Here is a 20,907-nt window from a genome sequence, read left to right as displayed (position 1 = left end):
ATTTACTTAAGGACAAATAATAATAGAAAATTCGTTTTAATGCAAATGAATCTATTATATGCATGCTACATAGCTTGTGCTTGTTGATTATATGTACATGATGAATGATGATCCCCCATTATGATTGCCCTTTGAAAGAGTCGCCAAACTGTTCACAAATTTTTCTTTCTCACTCATTAAAAACTGCTCACCTGGGCCAAACACTGCACTGCGCTAAGATATATATATATATATCCTCTTTCTTTCTTTCTTTCTTTACTCGTCAGTCTTGCTCTGCGCACTGCTGAGTTTAGAAAATATTAATTTAAGTTTAATATTAAAGCTAGCTACTTTATTTTGTTTTCTTCCTAATTCTCTCTCTCTCTCTCTCTCTCTCTCTCTCACAATTAAAGAGCAAGCGATCGAGGAGGAGAACGCGAGGCTTCCTTCTTGACAGGAATTATTCTATCTCGGCCTACAGTAAGTAAGTGCTTATCTTCTTCTTGTTATCCTACTCCATAAGACTACTTTTGCGGGCTCGATCATCAATAAAGCAGAGCAGAGCTATTACGGAGGTAGGTAGGTAGGTAGTAGTCGTTGACGAAAGCTGGTGATCGAAGTTAGTTAATAATTCATTAATTATATATATATATATGCATACTTGGTGCATGCAGGTAGGTAGCCGGGCGGGAATGGAGAAATTATTGCTAGTATTATTGGGTAGACATCGGCGGGGGCAGGGGGTGATGATGAATTTGATTTTGATTTGGTGGTGGTATAATTGCCTGGATTGTTATAACAATAATAGTAATATGATGATGATGGGCTTGGGGGTGAGTGGTGCGCGGCTCAACGACGGCGGGGCATCTGGATCATCTCGGCTGGAGATGTTTGTGGATGACCTCCCGGACATGCCCCGAATCAGGGCCTTCAGTCACCATCAGGATGTGGATGTTGACGTTGATGGCCACCGTCGAGTTCCTGTTCCTATTCCCCTTGCCTCACCTCTGCGTATTGGCATGTATTCTAAGAAGTGGGTAAGTAAGTTAACGCACTACTATACATATATATTGCTTGCTTGCTTGCTTGCTGCTACTAGCAAGTACTAGTACTAGTACTACTACTCGCCACCTCCTGATCTCCTCTCAGAGGCCCTCCTCCCTTACCCTTAATAATTATATGTATATTTCAGTTCTGCTCTCCATCGATCATTCTCGGCCTAGTCTGCTGGTCTGGTCTGGTCTGGTCTCGTTGACCCACCCATACATATTAGGATTTGTTTGATCAGCTAGCTAGCTATAGGTCTGGTCCCACATTATATATGCACTAGTCACATCAATTCAACTACAGACATCGATATAATCATAATGGGAGGGGATCCTCGGCACCAAGCCCCGGGGTGTGATGCCGTGGATCCCCTCCCATCATAGTGACTGCTATAATAGATCCTCCATGCGTTCATACACACACACATGCAGAGGGTGACGAATTAATTAAGGCCTATACATATATGTAAGAGAAATCATCGTATATGATACTTGCGTACGTAACCCATGTGTTAAGTTTCACCTAGTGATTATATATCGAATTGAGCATCAGTATTGATATATATATATATATGTATGTATGTATATATACTATAATCAATATATTAAGTATTGTCCCGTGAGAAATGATCTCATAGTGTAAAGGTAAACTCCTCTCCAAATTTTTACGTCATAAAATAAATAAATATTTGACTTGTTTCGGCCAATCCAACTACACCATACCTCCTGCTCTTTCTACGTCGGTGGGACCTACGTGGCATCAAATGAATATGTATATATATATACACATAGCTACATGGAGAATATATATATATATATATGTTGAATTGACATGCACTCAACATGACGATACAACCTAGCTGCTTCTTCTTTTTTTTAATTTTCCTAATTAAAATAAATTAGTTAGCTGTGCTAGCTGGTGCGTATGCAAGTGTGTATGTGCGTGCATGTGTATATTGGCCTCTACTCTTTGTTTTGGTATCTGATCATCTGCTGGCCTGCATATGCATCTGTGTGCCCACCTTTTGCTTTTTATTATTAATTTATTTCATGCGAATTATAATCACTTGCTTTGCTCTCTGGCCCAGAGAGCGTGCTTTACTTTGTGGTGGTACGTCAGTGCATTGCATTGCATCGCATCGGTAAAGTTGTCTTTATTTGATCAGTACCCTCCCTCTCTGTGCCCAAATATTCTTAATTAATTATATCGATGTTGAAACTTGGTTGTCCCCACCCGGCCCACAGAAATTATTATTGAGTATATATCTAATCTAGGTTACTTCATTCAGTTACATCTGGCGTTGGTAATTCATTCCTCGATCTGTTCGCTAGCTTAACTGTCTGTTTCGTTAATGTCTTGGTTAGTTTCTTATCACAGACTCTTTTTTAAGTTACGATAATTTTTTGTAATTTTTAATTAGGCGCGAGTTGCCGGCAGGAGGATGTATACTAGGTTAGGCTTAGTTGCCCAAGCGCAGTCATTTTAATTTCCATGATTCAATTCATTTCCCAAGAAAATTATATAGTATTGTGTTTGTGTGTGTGTGTGTAGATGCTCACTACATATAGATACCCCACCAGATCAAAGAAACATCCAAACTTAAATAATTATGTTATACACACAGCCAGAGCCAGGGGAGGTTTGGCTAGTTTGGAAGACAGGTCAGATAGCAGCATGGCACTGGGTTTGGTGAAGTCCGTCCGTCATCTTGAAATAATCAATCATTTGCAAGACGTTGGGATCAGCGTCACAGTCACAATGGTCACATTATCGATCGGTGTTGGTGGTGGAGAATTACTAATTTAATTTGCTTCACTCACTCGCACCACGCACGCCGCATGTAGTTTAGAATTATTTATTTATTTCCTTTCTCTTTGTTTGTTTGTTTGTTTCTTAATTAATTAATTAATTAATGGATTAATCTGCCTTTCTCTCTTTGGATTGGTGATTGGTGATCGGTGATTTTTGTGCAGAAATTTCACCGAGACCTGCCCCCCTCGCCGGTGTTTGCATATGGCAGGTCCAGGAAGGCTGCCACAGTACCGGGCCCCACAATCGAGGCCCTCCACGGAGTCGAGGCCCGTGTGACGTGGGCCAACCATCTCCCGCCGGGATCCGACCACATCCTGCCATGGGATCCCACCATCCCCACCGCCAAACCCCGCAAGCGTACCGGCATCCCCACCGTCGTGCACCTCCACGGCGGCATCCACGAGCCCCAGAGCGACGGCCACGCCACCTCATGGTTCACCCCCGGCTTCAGGGAGCGGGGCCCCTCTTGGGACCGCAAGACTTACAGCTACAACAACCTCCAGCAGCCCGGCACCCTGTGGTACCACGACCATGCCATGGGCCTCACTCGACTCAACCTCCTCGCCGGCCTAGTCGGAGCTTACGTCATCCGCCACCCCAGCCTCGAATTGCCCCTCGGCCTACCAGAGGGCCGCACATTCGATCGCCCCCTCGTCGTGTTCGACCGCAGCTTTTGCCGAAACGGCTCCCTATTCATGAATTCCACGGGCAACAACCCCTCCATCCATCCTCATTGGCAGCCCGAGTACTTTGGTGACGTCATCGTCGTCAATGGCAAGGCCTGGCCACGCCTGGCCGTGCAGCGGAGGAGACACCGCTTCCGAATCATCAATGCCAGCAACGCCCGGTTCTTCCAGTTCTACTTGGATGATCCAGGCCTGGAATTCGTCCACGTGGCCTCGGACTCGGCCTACATTGAGAGGCCGGTGGCGGCCAAAGAGTTCGTACTAGCCCCGTCTGAGATTGTTGATGTGGTCATTGATTTCTCCAAGTCCAAATCCAAGTCTGGTTCGGTTATTCTGCGGAACCGCGCCCCGTATCCCTATCCCTCCGGTGATCCTGTCAACCAAGCCAACAGTAAGGTCCTAAAATTCATCCTCTCCAAAGGGGGGCAAGAGTTGGACGACAAGTCAAAAATCCCTCAACAATTGATCAAATACCCGTCTCCAGATCCGTCCACCGCCTCCGTCACAAGGTACATCGGATTTTTTGAATACTCGAGCAATACCGGGGAGCCGACCCACATGTACATCAATGCGAAGCCTTTCGAGGCTCCCGCCACGGAGATGCCTAAAGTGGGCGCGACAGAGATCTGGAATGTGATCAACTTGACAGAGGACAACCATCCTTTGCACATACACCTGGGTCTTCTTGCAGCCTTGGAACAGGTGGAATTGGTAGACTTGGAAAGTTTTAAAGAATGCATGTTGAAAGTGAATGATGCAGTGCGATGCCGGGTGAAGGAGCACGCCCGTGGGAAGAAGATACAAGTGCCTGCGCAGGAAAGAGGATGGAAAAATGTGTACAAGATGATGCCAGGATACCTGACGAAAATACTAGTAAGGTTCTCACATATCCATTCCAATTCTTCCTACACTTTCGACGCAACAGCCGAACCAGGCTACGTCTACCATTGTCATGTAAGCAAAGCTAGCTAGCTACTTCTAAATTGCAGTACAGAAGTATGATATCATATCCTCCACTACACCTACACTAGTGACGTGGTTGGTAATCTTGCAGATTCTGGATCACGAGGATAATGCTATGATGAGGCCACTCAAGTTGACTCACTGAAACATGCATCACAAAGAATAAGAAGAACATCATAAGTGACGAGGCTTGTTGCAATAAGAGAGGAGGGGAGGGAAGCATGGAAAATAATGTGCTGTGTGTATAAAAACAGCTTCTAGATACATGCATGCATATTCAGACATGGTCGCGGAGGAAGTACATATATATATATATAAGTAATATGCTCATTTGATACCTGAACGGCTAGCTGCTCTGCTCTCGCTCCGATGTTGTTTCCATCCATATTGGAATTACAATAACAATATAAATGAATGCCATTATAATAAATATATACATCATCGATCATCGATATCCCAACAGTACCACAGTGTATATAATGGATGATAAACCTGAATCGGGAGCCTTAGCAACGGGATACTATAGGATGATCCATGCCCCCACCTGCTGCCCAGCAGGTGGATTGGGTTGAGGGTGCTGGGCTAGTCTAGTCTCCCAAAGGACTAAGCGGTTGTCTCATGCTAAGCTCAGCCTTCAGGTCTGGATATTTTTCCAGATCATGGGAACTTTCCAACACTTTCTGCAACAATAGCCAAACCCATCATCATCATACACCATTCATCTGCAATATAGTGGTACGTTTTGAACAAACATGCATACATACTCACCAGTGCAGCCAGATGCGCTTCCTGAAGAATATTCCCATCTACCTCTAGCCTAGCCACAGGGAACTCTGGCAGGTGACCTGATTGTTTTTTGCCAAGCAAGTCGCCAGGCCCACGAAGGAGGAGGTCCATATTTGCAAGGTGGAATCCATCACATGACTTCTCTAGTATCTTCAGTCGCTTCAGACTAGATGTTGTTGAGGCTAAAAATATACACTTGGACTCCCTTTCTCCACGCCCAACTCTACCGCGAAGCTGATGTAGTTGCGCCATGCCAAATCTCTCAGCATTCATCACAACCATCATAGATGCATCTGGCACATCGACCCCTATCTCAATTACTTGTGTGGCCAGCAATATATTTATTTCCCCAGATCTAAACAGCCTCAGTGCTTCTCCCTTCTCGTCGCTTCTCATTCTACCATGCAACAATCCGCATTTATAACCAGGAAACTTAGCAGAAATTGTTACAAGATCAGATGAAGCAGCACGAAGTTGAGGTAGTTGCGCAGATTGTTCAATTACAGGATACACAACATACACTTTCCCCCCTGTTCTTAATTCCTTCAACATCATCTGCAGAGGTTATAGCACTTCATGCATTTCAATACAAAAGAAAGAATTGACTGAAAATGGACAAGATAAATATAAGCTATTAAGCATAATTAAGATATCCCTACAATGTGCAAATGCATTATGACCTACATCATTATAGGTGGACGTCTCAAACATAATTAGGTTTAAACCATACCCATTCTAACCCACATAGTAACACCAGTCCACGGCATATCAAAACTAGGTAGTTACCGTCCTTAAAAATAATTGTTCGCATGGGGACTGTAAAACAGAAAAACTGCTGTCATGAACTGAAACAAGCACTTGTAACCACAAATATGTGACCACTGCAAATGGTGGTTTAACTACCTTATTTGAGCTTAACCAAGTGTTAGAACCAGAAATAGTAAGATTTTATTCATTAATCACTGCAAGAGAATGCAATTACGATATCTAGTAGCACCTGAACCCAATTCACATTAGAGGACCAACATTGCTAGTTCGGTTGAATGGTTAAGAAGTACTATGATTTTACACAACCACAATTCACATTAGAACACAAAAAATTTACAAGTTTACCTTGAAAGTCCTCTCCATCCCAATGTCATCTCCTTCAATAACATGTGTCTCAACAGGTGTTCTTCCAGGCGGCAAATCAGTTATCTGCCCGATTTTAACAATCCAGGAAAGGGACATATCACATGCAAATATAGGGTAAAGGATACAAATATACTTCACCATCATGGGCAAGAATTTCGTTTAAAGAACGCACAGCATTCAGGCGAAATTGATGATATTTTTCATGATAATCATATTGCTCAAGCACTTCAAGTTGATAAAAATAACTTGCAATATTTCTGGATATTTAAGTGAAGGATAATAATATCATTGCAACAAAGCTCACTGAAAAGGTTGGAAGAGAGAAGCGCATATATACAATAACTTGACATCCACATCAAAGGATTGTGCTTGTCACATTATAATTGTGAGCGTGATGGGGTTTATGCGACAAGGTTAGGCTACACACACATGTGTATATATAAACAATTACAAAATTAGGACTCCATCCAAAAAAAAGAAAAGGCCCTCATTATCTTCTTCTAATCTTACTCCAGATAATCTATCAACATCTATGGTGATTAATATAGTCAACAATAATGAAATCCACGTTCAAACTGCCAAAAGTACTTTATTATATATGAGATACATTTACCGAGTGGAGAACACATGTAAAGAAATTAAAATCAGATGTTACTATCACATATTCCATGCTATTCTCTTATAAGTAAAATCAACAGAATAAGTGAAGAGGCATTTGTAGAAGCATCAGAGGAACATGATACATAAAATCACATACTTGAGTCAAGGACATGTCACCATACAAAGCCAGAGCCAGTGACCTTGGAATTGGTGTGGCTGACATTGCCAGAACATGTGGAGCCATCGAAACATCCCTTTTCAGGGAGTTATTTGAACTAGATGACATCAACTGGGATGTTATGCTGTTAAAATATAACTGCAAAAGAATGAGTCATCTTAAATGTTAGAATAAAATAATATAAGTCAAGCTGATAAAAGAAACCCCAACACCTTGGTGCTTGGTACGTCTCACGAGAACATGAAATATATCATGCAAGCTAAGCTTAACGCAAGGGACAAGAACATGCTCGCTAGTACAAAAGTAAGATGTTTCAGCACACAGTTATCTTCCATAAAACCATTTCCAGATAGCAAAATGGTGGAGAGCTACCTTGCTGTTGAAGCGTCCTCTTTGAATAACACCAAAGCGGTGTTGCTCATCTACAATAGCAATGCGTAAAGCTGAAAACTCCACCTTTTCTGATATTAAAGTATGAGTTCCAATGACCATAGAGATCTCTCCATTTCGGAGACCCTATTACACAGAAAAATATATAAGAATATAACAATAGTAACATACATGTATAGATATAGATATACATACAAAAACCAGAACCAGGGTCACTGTTGTCACACCTTCCGTACCAGTTGTGCTTGCTTTGTTGGGGTAGAGCCCGTTAAAAGAGCAACAGAAGGTTTCTCATTTGCATCTTGAAAGTTCCCTAACAAGCCCAGTAGCTGTTCATAATGCTGAATAGCTAGAAGCTCAGTGGGAACCATAAAAGCAGCCTGAAGATTAAGTAATATAGAATCATATGTATGCTCTCAATATAAAACACACCACAAAGTAGTATTAGCAGTCACCTGATAACCGGAGCCAATTACCTCCATGCAGGATAGAAAAGCAACTACAGTCTTACCGCATCCAACATCACCCTTTTGAAAGGGAAAACCACAAGAAAACATAAACCAGAGTAAGAAAAGAACAGATATCATTCATGTCCTGAAGAAAATAGAAGGGAAGAGTATAAAAAGCATCATCCATAAAATAGAAGAGATATGAAAGCATATGAATTTAATTTAATAAAATATTAGACAAATTGGCTACATCATTATCAACTCGTCAGAAAGCTAGCAAGTGATAATAATTAGACAAAAGTGTCACATACAGTTTCAGTTGTCCAACAAAATGAGAGAGTGGTACTTAGTTTACAGTAGACAATGATCCAAACCTGTAACAGCCTATTCATTGGAACTGGTCTTTTCAGATCCCATATGATTTCTGAAATGGCACATAGCTGACTCGATGTGAGTGTAAATGGAAGAGCCTTCATGAATTTTTTTGTGATATTAGACCAGTCCTTCATAAACACTGTGTTCAACTCAGGTTTCTTGTATCTATTAAGCAAACCATCTTTCTCTAGTTTTGTGCCAAGACCCTCAAGCATTTGGAATAATCTTCGCAACTGAGGTAAAATATTCACAAAGGAAAATAGGAGTGACATATGATGAAATGATATTCTACATTAATATTGCAGAGAGCAGCAACAGATTGAATTCACATAGTTGATTGACTTTCAACTTATTATTGATACAAAATCAGGCTATCAGGTTTGCAACAAGAAAATCTTCATTTCCTATATGAATTGCATTAGAACAATGGCAGGAGAAATATTCAAAAAATGAAACACATAACAAATCATAGAGACAGAAAATATTTAAACTTCTTGTAAATAAAAATGTATGAGAGATTTCATGATAGCAGGTATCAGTTCAGTTGAGCAAAAAGACAAAAAAAACAAGCAGAATGACAACCAAGAGCAGAGAATCACCAGGTAACATTCATGTTTTGTTCAACCAAATTTTTCCATGAAACATATAACTCACACAACCCAGGATTCCACTAATGAACAGCTTATTTCAAAGAAACTAACCCAGAAAAAAAAACTGATCGCTAAAACACGAATATGCCATTTTTACCTGAATATAAAAGAACTCATCAAATATGAGTCTTTTGCGAGCTAAGTCAGCCTCATTCAGATTAGTTGGCTGGTGAATTCCAATATAGGCCTGCATTATCAAGTATGTCAAATAAGGAAACTTCAAACATCATGATATAGTTGAGTACTTGGGAGCTGAAAAAGGCTCTCAACAATTGCATAGGTAAAAGCATCTTCTGAATAGGCTTGCAAATTTACCAAGTATTTGGACCTACTTACCTTAAAAATGGAAACTTTGCAAATACATATTCCAACAACTATAATAAAGTTCTAAAGCCAGATTACATACATCAGAAAGGGATAGAAGTTCAAAATCCTTTGTAACATCCTTAGGGAGAGGGTCAAGATTGTCAGGCAGTGTTTTTAAAGCCCTGAAAAACGTAAAAACAATACCTGCATTAGAGGAAGAAGACATGCTATCAAATAAGTCCTTTTTTTTTTGTTAAAAAGGAAAATGACAGTCTTGTTTTATAAGTATTATCTCTGTAAAACATCAACACAGAAGCAGCGAAGATGAGAATAAAATGGGGGACTATGACAATAATAATAATTCAAAGTACACAAAGGTTCAAGTGATTTACATGCTCCCGAAAGAAAAGATGTACAGATTGAATTCAAAATAGAAGGTCAATTAAGAGTAAAATCCTGGGGGTAAACCTTGATATTAAATCCCTGAGAATCTCAGGGTTAACGCCTTTCTTAGAAGGGTATATGGGATACGGCCTTCCTTTAGCACTAGCACAAGTGTCATCTTTGTCTTTCAGTAGATCAATGTTGTACTCCCTCATTTCAAAGTGATCCTTACTAGGCAATGTACGCACCTACAAAAAAGAAATAAAATTGAAAGTAGGGGGTTTCTAGAATAACCATATACTAAGTTCATAAGTCAATTTCGGATAAATTAGACGTAAACTTGATGTTTTTCATCACTTTGTCATCCACAAATAGATGACCAAACTGTGGAGGTTAATCGAGCTTCTGCCTCATGTACAATTTGCTTAAAATCATGTTGTAAGTGGATTAATGTCAGTATTTGAGGTAAGCTATAGTTTAAACTCTTCTCTGGCATGGACTTGTGTTGTTGCCTAAAGATAAGCAATGAAATATGAATTTGATGATGAAAAAGACAGGTTCCGCTGAAAGGAAATCGAAGCTATCACCTACAAAATAGACCTTTTATTAATGTTAATGACCACAAACTTAGGGTTTGTTTAATTTCCTTTTCAACTCTATTCTCACATTACTCATCAAAAGATTTCACCCCAAAAATATCGCATTAAATACTTATTTTTTATTTAAGATATTACATTAAAAAAACATTTTCAATTCAAAACATCACAGCAAACACCTACGAATCTCACATCAAAAAACTTATTTCAATTCAACATAATACTATTCCAAGAAAACAAATGTCCCCCAAACACATCTAAACAAACTCTAAACTTTTCACACAGCTTTCAGTAGTATTGATTTATCTACTTTTTCTATAGGCGATTAACCTTTGATGCAATAACTCTAAGGAAGGAATAATGTGGGAATCATCATGCTCAAACAATAATGTTTCCACTAGGACCACTTGCTTAGATCCAAGTTCAGAAGCTCCAACAAGCTATGTCGAATTTAGCTTAAACATGGGATATTTGGGACAGGCAAGCTTATGAGATAATTGAGAGAAAAAATAAGCATGATCATAATATTGGAACCCCAAGCACCAACCCTATCAAGATTACCTGCAGAAACTTAGCCAATTACCAATATTAGTTGTTTCTTCATTTCGTTCCACAGTAATTTGAGACCAATAGAACTCTTTAATGGACATGGATGTCACCTCACAAAGTCTTCCTCCCTCCCTCCCTCCCTTTCTGCTATTCATTACTTTCCTTTTAATCATTGAACTACAATTGGTTGCAGTATCTAAGGCTATTCTTAGCAACTGTTGTAACCAATTCACCTTTTATTAATGAAAAGGTTAAATAAAAATGTGCAAATTGCATTTTACAAATTAGTGATTCTACATACCTTGCCACTAACACAAGCAATATCTCCTTCTTTGTGCTTTTCTTGCATACTTTTAAGAAATGGTGGACATGTGAAGCGAATACCACGAAAAAATTTCTTTAGATGCAAATATATAATTCTTTTCTTTTTATCTTCAACTTCATCAACCACAGGCTGAGAATTTGAGACAGAAGATGGAACCTCGCAAGCCACAACTACCTCAAGAAAGGCAAATGAGCCACGTGTCCGTATTCCCCTGGAAAAAAAAAAAAAAAAAAAAAAAAAAAGAACATGGCATTTGTCAACATTTAGGCAAGTATTCATTACACTAAACAAAACCCATGATGCATCGAATGAGTACTTGGACGATAAAAATATAAGTATGGAGATAGTCACACCTTTAGTTAGTTTGGAGCTTATAGCACCAAAAAAATTATAAATTATTATAGAAATTGATAACTTTGGGGGTTGACAGTTTATATTATTTCCGTCCGTCAAATTTATTCCTACTTTCTTTTTCTGTTTCATTAAATTGATCTCATTACTAATTTTGTCAAACTAAAAAAATCAACGTTTAATTATTACCCTCTATTTACCTGTGAGATTTGTTTTTCCGTTTTACTATTCCAACTTTTTTTTATATATTATATTACACTAAAATTAAATTTTACATTCAAAACATCACATCAATACATATTTATATCACATCAAACAACTATTTCAATTCAAAATTTTACTATTCAAAACCAAAATCTCACAAGTAAACACATCCTAAGTAAATTTTCAAAAATACATCTAACTACCTTTTTACTTGTTTTACTGTTTCAATAAAATATTTATTTCTTTTAATCTCCATGCTAGATATAAATGAGCTAATTTTGCTGAAAGGAGAGAGTATTATTTTTTTAGTGCATTTATTAGAATTACTGCTTTAAGTCTATTTGTTCGCTCCTTTATGTTGCAGTTTGCTTACATTCAATTCTGCATTTTAGTTCATTTCAATTTCATTCGATTACATTAACTCAAATACATTTTTTAAACAAACATTGCACAGCCACATATTCCCCAATAAGTTTTACTTAGACACTCCAGCAAAAGAGATTATTATTATTATTATTATTATTATTATTATTACTTGAAGCTGGATTTTAAAGTTGCTACTTGCACGTGCTGACATTTATAAATGATATAAGGCTTTGTTCACTAGGTTTTTAATATTTTCAGTTTCTCTACTATGCAACTTCACGAGGACTTGTGAAAACATACCAATTTCCAAGACAAAATATCACATTCAATAACTATTTCACCAAAAACACAAATTACAAAAACCAAACACAAAGTGAGCACAGCCTAAATATACCATTTTAAAAATCTTCTTAAATCTGTATATTTCACAAATCTTACAGTCCCATCACCTAGCGCGCAAGGATGCAGTTGAATAACAGAGATTGGCGGAGGATAGAGAACATTTTGGAAGACATATAGACCTTTGTCAGACAACAAAATAAGGTTTGCATATACCCAAATAATAACAAAATTAAGGTACTCATTCCTCCCGACAAGAACTAGTTTCCTACACTTCCTCCTTCCCTCCATCTCTTTAACACCAAAATAGCTTTGTGCATCAACAAGCACATTATGTATTTAGATTTTGAAATAGGTTTTGATTAGAAAAGACCACATTTCAATATTAACACAATAAATTCAGTGTCTACTAAGATCTACATAATGTGGTATTACATCTTTTATTTTACCCTATCAAACCAAATAATTGGCCTCCATAGATCATGTGAACTTATGAGGCCAGAAGTAAACTTTAACAAGATACTGCAGAATTCAGAAAACAGAAGATTCACTATATGTAACTGGACATGAAAACATTGGGATTGCCCTCACTTGAAAATGGAAAACAAAAATATTTGAAGTATTAAGCAGACAATTGAAAGAAAAGAACATTTACAATGACAGGAACCTTTACCTGGATGATACTATTTTCCCAACAAAGATCAAATATTGCCCATCATTAATTTCCATCTCAGCATTCTGCAGATCAGCATATGTCCGCGGGAAATGATGCAGCAATTTCCTCAACTACATCCAGACATAAGATCGATCAGAACCTTAAAGCAAAGTGCTTCTGAATTATGTGTAAGAGAACTCACTGTGTAAAAACCACAATTTTCCAGTAGATGGAGCTGGCGCTTAGTCAACCCATTCATGCCACGGATGTGCCCATCAAGGATTTCTGCCACAGTCATAGCAGTTTGTTGGTTAACCGACACGGCATCACTACGAAATTTATCTGTCATCACTTCGGACTTGGTTCTTGTCTCTTTCATGCAGTCAGCTGACTGAGAATACATTGTAGGCTTATCAACTACGTCATTCCTAACACAAGTGCTGCTCACATCTGAAATTTCAGAATTCAAATACTTTATATTTTGATGCCTATATTTTTAATCCATACAATGGGCATCTATGTGATGTGGAACACAACCTTCAAGAACTTGAGGCTCCAACAATTCTGTTGTTTGAGAATAGCATGTAGGTCCATTGTACAATTCCACAGTTGGGAAGCAACCCAGTGTAATGGAGGGGAATCTCTTGCATATCAAGGTGGAATCTGAATTAACATTTCCTTCTAGGAGCTTTTCTTTAAATTTATGATTTCCAATCAAATCAGCAAGACAACTGTAACCCATCAACACAGATTCCTGCAGGTGAATCAAGTTGCAATGGCACATTAAAAATTCCATGGAATAGGAAGAGAATTTCAGAATTTCCAAGCAATCTGATTTGATCCATTGTTCATTCAAATAATTAGGTGCATAGTCTGATAAAAAAAATAAAAAAAAAAAAAGAAAAGAAAAAAGAATGACATCATTCTATGTGTGCAGCAGTAACAGTCTCAAGAAGTGCCTATAAACACCAGTAAGATTGTGATTTGTGAAAATGAAGAAGTTGCAATGGGAAATTCATCAAAAATGAAGAACATGAATTCTCAAAAAGAAAACCGTATAACTCAAAAGCGTTTAACATACCAACAAAAAAATGCACATAACTATACCAATCCTACATATGTCACCCATCATCAAGGGTCAAGGATCATTGAGTGCTTTAAAACACTTGCCTTTTTGTTACCATCAAGACCCTTCAACAACTTCTCTGAAAACTTGTGCCTAGAACGAACAGATGATATTATAATATTTGATGGAAGAAAGTTACAAAACCTGCATAATAACAAAGATGAATTGTTCATAACAGACCATAAAAGGAATAACTGACTAAAGTCAACAATACCTTGGATTTCTGCCAGTAATGCTCCTGAATACTTTATCAGCATCAAAATTTACCCGCCACAAACATTTGTCGCCAAAACCCTAAAAGAAAAGGTTTGGGCAATCATCATGAGTAACAACTTGCAGCAACGGAGAAAGAACCAAAAAGGTCTTATAGAAAGTGACCACTTCAGTCCAGGAAATGGCATACATGAAGAGTCTTCACAGCATGTGTTTCTTAATGATTCCAATAAAGAAGCTTTAAACAATAAGAGGGAAATTAGTGTCCTTTACTTTTATTACTTATGTTTTGTGTTCTAAAATGTAAATCTATAATGGCGCAGGACAATTTTCTCAGAACATTTGCTTATGCTTATGATTTAATGTATTGAATGGACACATGCCAAATTGGCAATTGGCAATAGATCATCAAAATAGATAATGCACCCATACCATGCTTTCCAAATGCACAATAAACGGTTTCACTGCCATCAGCAATTGGGTTCCGGCCAGGAGAAGAGCCACCTAAATTAGAGACCCCATGGACCTGCAAAAGCCCGCCTCATCAAACATTCAAACTTGAGAAAAAGATGGTAGAACAAACATGGAGCGAGGTTACTCAAATCTTACACTCCAAAATGAGAACTTTAATATACAAGAAATAAAAAAAAAAAAAAAAAAAAATGATATCAGCTTTCCATAATTGCATCTACTAACCCAAGATACAGTGTAAAAGAACCGAATTTATCATTCAAATAAGAGAAGTCGTAACTAGACAATTCAGGCATATTCTAAACAATTTAGTTTGAAAATGTTATGAGAAAACGAGAAAGAAAGCAAATAAAGAACACTGACGTTTTACGTGGTTTGTTGACGGTGTGTCAACTTACGTCCAAGGGCAGAAACCGGAGAGATTTTATTATACTGATTCAGAGAGTTACAATCATGTCATTTGACTAGGAACCATAGTTATCTATTTATAAGCACCCCAAAACACCATAAACCTTAAGCCTTTTTTTTATTAATTAGGATAAGCCCAAAAGGAACCCTATCGGGTAGACTGCTAAATCCAAATCACGTTTCAACAATCTCCACCTTGACTTGGAGTTTCTCCAACCGTCAAAGGTTCGTCACTATCTCTCAGTCGTCTCCTTCCTGTCAGATGCCCCGAGAGGACTTTACCTCCTGCGAATATTCACCAAGTTCAAGCAGTACTCGAACTTCTCCATCGGTAGCGCCTTTGTCAACATATCAGCTGGATTGTGTTATGTATCTATTTTCTGAATAGAAAACCTGTCTTCCTCCAGAACATCACGGATAAAATTCAACCTCATATCAATATGTTTGGTTCTCTCATGATACACTTTGACTATCACAGAATAACACTGATTTCTCCACCTTCAGACCCAAACTCTGCACCAAACCATGTAACCGGATACCCTCCTTAATACCTTCAGTCATTGACATGTATTCCGCCTCAGTCGTCGACAGTGCAACCGTAGGTTGTAAAATAGACTTCCAACTGACTGCACATCCAAACAAAGTGAAGATAAAGCAAGTCAGTGATCTTCGTTTCACCAAGTCACCCCCGTAATCAGAGTCTGCATAGCCAACAAGACCATCACCATGGCCTTTATCATCATATACCAGACAAATGTCAGACGCTCCTTTCAAATATCGCAAGATCCATTTTATAGCTCCCAAGTGAGCTTTACCCGGATTAGCCATAAACTTGCTCACCACACTAACCGCATAAGCGACGTCCAGTCTCGTACATACTATCGCATACATAAGACTTCCAACTGCACTTGAATATGGAACCGTGTTCATGTAGCTAACCTCTTCATTTGTAGCCGGTATAGTGCTTCGATCAAGTTTAAAGTGTGCCGCCAAAGGGGTACTTACCGGTTTGGACTGATCCATAGAGAATGCCTGCAGAACTTTCTCAATATACTTTTCTTGAGAAACCCATAGCCGTCCTGCTTCTCTGTCACACCAGATCTCTATACCTAATATTTTCTTTGCCGCACCCAAATCATTCATCTCAAACTCACCATTTAGTAGAGCCTTCAAGTCATTAATTACAACCATGTTTTTAGTTGCAATTAACATATCATCCACGTACAACAACAGATACACAAAGGAATTAGTAGAAACTTTCTTCGAGTAAGCAAAGTTATCAAATTGATTACGAGTGTAACCATTAGACACCATAAAAGAGTCAAATCTTTTGTACCATTGTTTCGAAGACTGTTTCAAGCCATACAGAGATTTCTTTAACAAGCATACCTGGTCCTCTTTAGAACTGTAGAACCCCTCCGGTTGAGACATGTTAATCTGTTCTTCTAGATTACCACGAAGGAATGTTGTTTTTACATCAAGCTGCTCCAGCACCAGATCAAAAGCACTACCCGAATGGTTTTGTGTTTCACCACAAGAGAAAAGACTTCATAGTAATCGATTCCTTCCTTCTGTGGGAACCCTTTTGTCACCGGTCTCCCCTTGAACCTAGCATCCCACTTGTAACAAGACCCACTTGCATCCCACTGGCTTCACCTCTTTTGGCAGTGCAACAAGATCCCAAGATCATCACCAACTGCCAGTGCATAAGCCACAGAATTCGTGTCACATGTATTGACATGTCCGACAAACCTAACTGGTTTCTGAATATTTCTTTTTTCTTTCTTGCTGCTATGGAATCTTCAACCCCAATACCAGCGTCATCAACTTCCCCTCAACCGGTTTCCTTTGAGGTTTTGCCTGATCTGGTTGATCGGATTGATCAATAGTATTATCCTGTTGCTCTTCCTCTAACACAACTCTGTCAAGAGTCTCAAACTTCACCCTCTGGTTAGCACCACAATACTGCAATACTTTCACAACCTCTACTCCGATCAAGCATAGCAGATTCATCAAAGATTACATCTCTGCTAATAAGAAATTTACCAGGATTTTTACTTTCTATACACCTCAGTCGATAACCTTTTACTCTTGTTACATACCCTAGAAATATGCATTTTACCGCCTTCGGCTCCAGCTTACCATAATTCCAGCTTACCATCATTCATACGAGCGTATGCAGAGCATCCAAATATTCTTAGATTAGAGTAACCAGAGGGTTTACCGGACCATACCTCTTGAGGAGTCTTTAAATCAATTGCAGTTGATGAAAATCTATTAACCAGATAGCTAACAGTGTTAACTGCTTCAGCCTAGAATTGCTTAGATAAGCCAGAAAATATGCGCATACACCTAGCACGCGCCGTGAGGATTTGGTTCATTCGTTCTGCAACTCCATTTTGTTGTGGTGTGTATCGTAGAGTGCGGTGCCTCACTATACCTTATTTCTTGCAGAAGTCATCAAATGGAGCGTTACAGAACTCCAACTCATTATCAGTTCTTAGAGTCTTGACCTGTTTACCCGTTCGTTTTTCAACCATGGTCTTCCACTCCTTGAACTTCCCAAACACCTCATCTTTAGTCTTCAGAAAGTACAACCAGACTTTTCTTGAATAATCATATGTGAAAGTGACAAAGTAAGAACAACCGCCCTAGGATTTCACCGGTGAGGGACCCATAAATCTGAGTGAACATACTTTAGAATTTCTTTTGAAATGTGATGACCGGTACTAAACCTCATCCTGTGTTGCTTCCCTTTTACACAAGCCTCACAGAATTGAATTTTACTTATCACATTCCCACGAAATAAACCCTGTTTGCTTAACACAGACAACCCTTGCTCACTCATGTGACCTAATCGACGGTGCCACAAATTTGTCCTGTCATTATGTTTATCCAAGGACTGGGATACCGTCGCCATTCCATCACTGAACTGCCCTTGTAGAAAATAAATTCTATCTTGCAGTTTTCCCTTCATCATTACCAGAGCACCTTTTAAGACTTTCATCCACTCACCTTCACCATGATATTTTAAACCATTATTGGCTAAAGTGCCAAGAAAAATCAAATTTTTTATGAGTTCATGAACATACCAACAGTCAAAATTCCTGACAGTACTGTCATGCAATTTTATCTGCACTATCCCGCTCCCTTTGTGGTTAAAACCTTATCATCACCTAACTTCAGCGTTCCATTCCACTCCTTAAAAAGAAATGAGTAGATCACGAGAGAACGTCATATGGTTAGAAGCACCGGTATCCATAATTCAGGAGCAATACTAACACTACACGCTGTCAGAACTTCACCAAAGTCCTCATCATCAAAACTGTCTTGTAAGACAGCAGCGCTGCTGCCACTGTTACTAGAATCAACTTTTATATTTCCCTTCTTCTTCTGTGGACAATCCTTTTTAATGTGTCATTTCTCCTTGCAAAGATAACACTTAACTTTGCTAAAAGATTTTGATTTTGAACGCGACCTCCCATTCCCGTTACCCCCTCTCCCTCTCCCTCTCCTGTGGTCTTCCCACAGACCTGAACCAGAACCCTCTTCTACATAAACCTTTCTTTTCAATTCTTTGGACATAAAGGTATCTTTCACATCATTAACAAAAATTGTAGTTCTACCATATAGCATACTATCTATAAAATTCTCATATGAACCAGATAGTGGACATAGTAAAATTAGGGTTTGATCTTCATCATTTATTTTAACCTCAACCCCTTGAAGATCAAGAATAATACGGTTAAAGGTATCAAGATGATCCTTTACCTGAGTACTTTCGGACATCCAGAAGGTGTAAAGATGTTGCTTCTGATATAGCCTATTCGTGAGAGGGTTATTCTGATACTTCTCACACAGTTTATTCCATAGCCCAAAAGTCGTCGTTTGATCTACAACCTCCCGTAAAACCTCATCAGTAACTGACAGCAAGATATCAGAATAAGCCCCTTCGTGTCTTTAGGAAACTTGTCTTCTCCCTCCAACGCAGCCGCACGTCCTTGTTGAACTAGAAGTGCCCTGATCTTGACCTTCCAGAGCGTGAAGTCATTCGACCCATTAAACTTCTCCAAATCAAACTTATACAAGAACATTTTCAATCACTCATATACGACTCGGATACCACTTGCTAAGAGAAAACGAGAAAGAAAACAAATAAAGAACACAAAAAGTTATAATCATGTCCTTCGATTAGGAACCGTAACTATCTATTTATAAACACTCCAAAACACCATAAACTATAAGTCTATTTTTTATTTATAAGCACTCCAAAACACCATAATCTATAAGTCTATTTTTTTTTAATTAGGATAAGCCCAAAGAACCGGGCAATTGAAGCAGCCTTGGTTTTGGATCGGATACACGGCTAAATCCAAGTCATGTTCAATCGTAACTATTTAAATTCAATAGGAAATATGATTCAGGATTGAGTCCAATATTTGTTACAAACCTGTAAAAGCTGAGCAATCCGACCAGAAAATTCAAGATGCCCGGTCGCATATTCCGGAAGAATGCACATAAATCCCAGCCTATTGTGTTACTAGGGGCTGCCCTGTCCTGGCGACTAAGAAAACATAGGAAGTGTTGAAATTAATTCTTTAGCAAGAGTTATACTACAAAAGGAAAAGGAGGAAGAGAAAGCAGAGCTGCACGGATGAAGAAGGTAAATGAACTCAGCCCAGTTAGAGAAAGTGCGTGGCTTTTCGGGAACTCTAATGGTAATAATCGACAGATTTCAAATATGAATTTGTTTTAGAGGGAGTTCAATCAAGAACAATTGTCGAGGCCGGCTAATCTGCAAGAATTTGGACAGTCTGCCTAATTGGAGCGGATTCATATTTATATGTAAAAAAGAAAAAAGAGAATGTGGAGAGGGTCTTCTCGTGTGCTTTGAAGAGCAAGGGAGGAAGGAGCTGCGAAGAGCTGAAATCCTATAAAAGGTGCGCCTCAAATCCTGAATTCTTGGGTTGTAGTTTAGTTTTAGACACAGTTTAATTTGACGGATTTGGGTCAAAGATATTTCAATTTGACGGATAATTGGATTAACTTCTTATTTGTCTTCTCATCTAATTTCAATCCCCATTCTCAACTCTACCCCACAACCCAACTCCAAAATCTCAGGCGAACTTCGAGGAAGTCGATTGTTGTTGTTTCCGACCGCCAGCGCCCATCGTTTCAGCGCAGAGTCTCAGAGTCAGGCGGTGAACTCAAGCCCGACATCTCCTCCCTTTGCTCATGATCTCCGGTCCCTTGTGAAAGTCACAATGAAGAAGAAGCAGATCCATAAAGGCCTCTGTGACTCCTCCTTGGGCCTCTTTTTCTTTACTTTCCTTTTACTTGTATTATTATTTATTGGGTCTAGTCCACTCTTAGCCCACCCTCTTTCTTTCTTGTCGTTTCTTTCTTCATAGTTTGTTAATACAAGTTTTTCAAAAACTCCTCACTGCTTTCATATTTCTCATCCCTTCCCCATTCATTACTACCGCCGGTCACTCATCCCTTCGTCTCCGGAAAAGACCCAATTCACTTAAAGAAAATTATAGATTTTGTTCTTCCATTTTTTTT

The 20,907-nt window shown here is 38.8% G+C and overlaps 2 protein-coding genes across 9 annotated transcripts; one reads left to right on the top strand and one right to left on the bottom strand.

Moving 5' to 3' along the window:
* The first annotated feature begins 107 nt into the window (after positions 1-107).
* LOC127245421 (multicopper oxidase LPR1-like) lies at positions 108-4,824 on the top strand. Of its 6 annotated transcripts, none has more exons than XM_051266287.1 (4): positions 116-459; positions 654-1,016; positions 3,000-4,478; positions 4,579-4,824. In XM_051266287.1, the coding sequence occupies exons 2-4, from the start codon at positions 672-674 to the stop codon at positions 4,630-4,632; spliced, it is 1,878 nt and encodes a 625-aa protein (XP_051122244.1). In that variant the 5' UTR covers positions 116-459; positions 654-671; the 3' UTR covers positions 4,633-4,824. The 6 variants fall into 6 exon arrangements, with proteins under 6 accessions (XP_051122245.1, XP_051122244.1, XP_051122241.1 ...); XM_051266284.1 differs by having other exon boundaries at positions 116-463; XM_051266285.1 differs by having other exon boundaries at positions 116-562; positions 662-1,016.
* On the bottom strand, positions 4,384-20,248 carry LOC127245419 (ATP-dependent DNA helicase homolog RECG, chloroplastic). Of its 3 annotated transcripts, none has more exons than XM_051266282.1 (20): positions 19,793-20,248; positions 14,896-14,989; positions 14,465-14,544; positions 14,295-14,394; positions 13,662-13,878; positions 13,327-13,574; positions 13,143-13,255; positions 11,186-11,420; positions 9,824-9,987; positions 9,456-9,537; positions 9,147-9,236; positions 8,399-8,632; positions 8,031-8,102; positions 7,812-7,955; positions 7,558-7,701; positions 7,165-7,323; positions 6,387-6,470; positions 5,256-5,828; positions 4,826-5,167; positions 4,384-4,628 (listed from the first exon to the last, which is right to left on the bottom strand). In XM_051266282.1, exons 2-19 carry the CDS (start codon positions 14,932-14,934, stop codon positions 5,075-5,077), a joined length of 2,871 nt encoding a protein of 956 aa, XP_051122239.1. In that variant the 5' UTR covers positions 14,935-14,989; positions 19,793-20,248; the 3' UTR covers positions 4,384-4,628; positions 4,826-5,074. The 3 variants fall into 3 exon arrangements, with proteins under 3 accessions (XP_051122239.1, XP_051122238.1, XP_051122240.1); XM_051266281.1 differs by having other exon boundaries at positions 7,803-7,955; positions 19,793-20,247; XM_051266283.1 differs by having other exon boundaries at positions 7,803-7,955; positions 14,295-14,343; positions 19,793-20,247.
* Positions 20,249-20,907: the final 659 nt, after the last annotated feature.

The sequence above is a fragment of the Andrographis paniculata genome, unplaced genomic scaffold (genome assembly GCF_009805555.1).
Source record: "Andrographis paniculata isolate CXL003 unplaced genomic scaffold, ASM980555v1 Contig22END, whole genome shotgun sequence".
NCBI classification, from domain to species: Eukaryota; Viridiplantae; Streptophyta; class Magnoliopsida; order Lamiales; family Acanthaceae; genus Andrographis; species Andrographis paniculata.
Note: the sequence above shows the minus strand (reverse complement) of the source record. Positions and strands in the feature narration are given on the sequence as shown.

What these genes read in the sequence shown, in the direction of transcription:
- LOC127245421 (XM_051266287.1), top strand. Translation starts at nt 672, where the DNA reads ATGGAGAAATTATTGCTAGTATTATTGGGTAGACATCGGCGGGGGCAG. An exon ending in GCATGTATTCTAAGAAGTGG is followed by an intron (nt 1,017 to 2,999) that starts GTAAGTAAGTTA and finishes ATTTTTGTGCAG; the next exon opens with AAATTTCACCGAGACCTGCC. An exon ending in GCTACGTCTACCATTGTCAT is followed by an intron (nt 4,479 to 4,578) that starts GTAAGCAAAGCT and finishes GTAATCTTGCAG; the next exon opens with ATTCTGGATCACGAGGATAA.
- LOC127245419 (XM_051266281.1), bottom strand. Translation starts at nt 14,934, where the DNA reads ATGGCAGTGAAACCGTTTATTGTGCATTTGGAAAGCATG. An exon ending in GTCTTGATGGTAACAAAAAG is followed by an intron (nt 13,879 to 14,294) that starts GCAAGTGTTTTA and finishes ATTCACCTGCAG; the next exon opens with GAATCTGTGTTGATGGGTTA. An exon ending in CAATGAATAGGCTGTTACAG is followed by an intron (nt 8,103 to 8,398) that starts GTTTGGATCATT and finishes CCCTTTCAAAAG; the next exon opens with GGTGATGTTGGATGCGGTAA.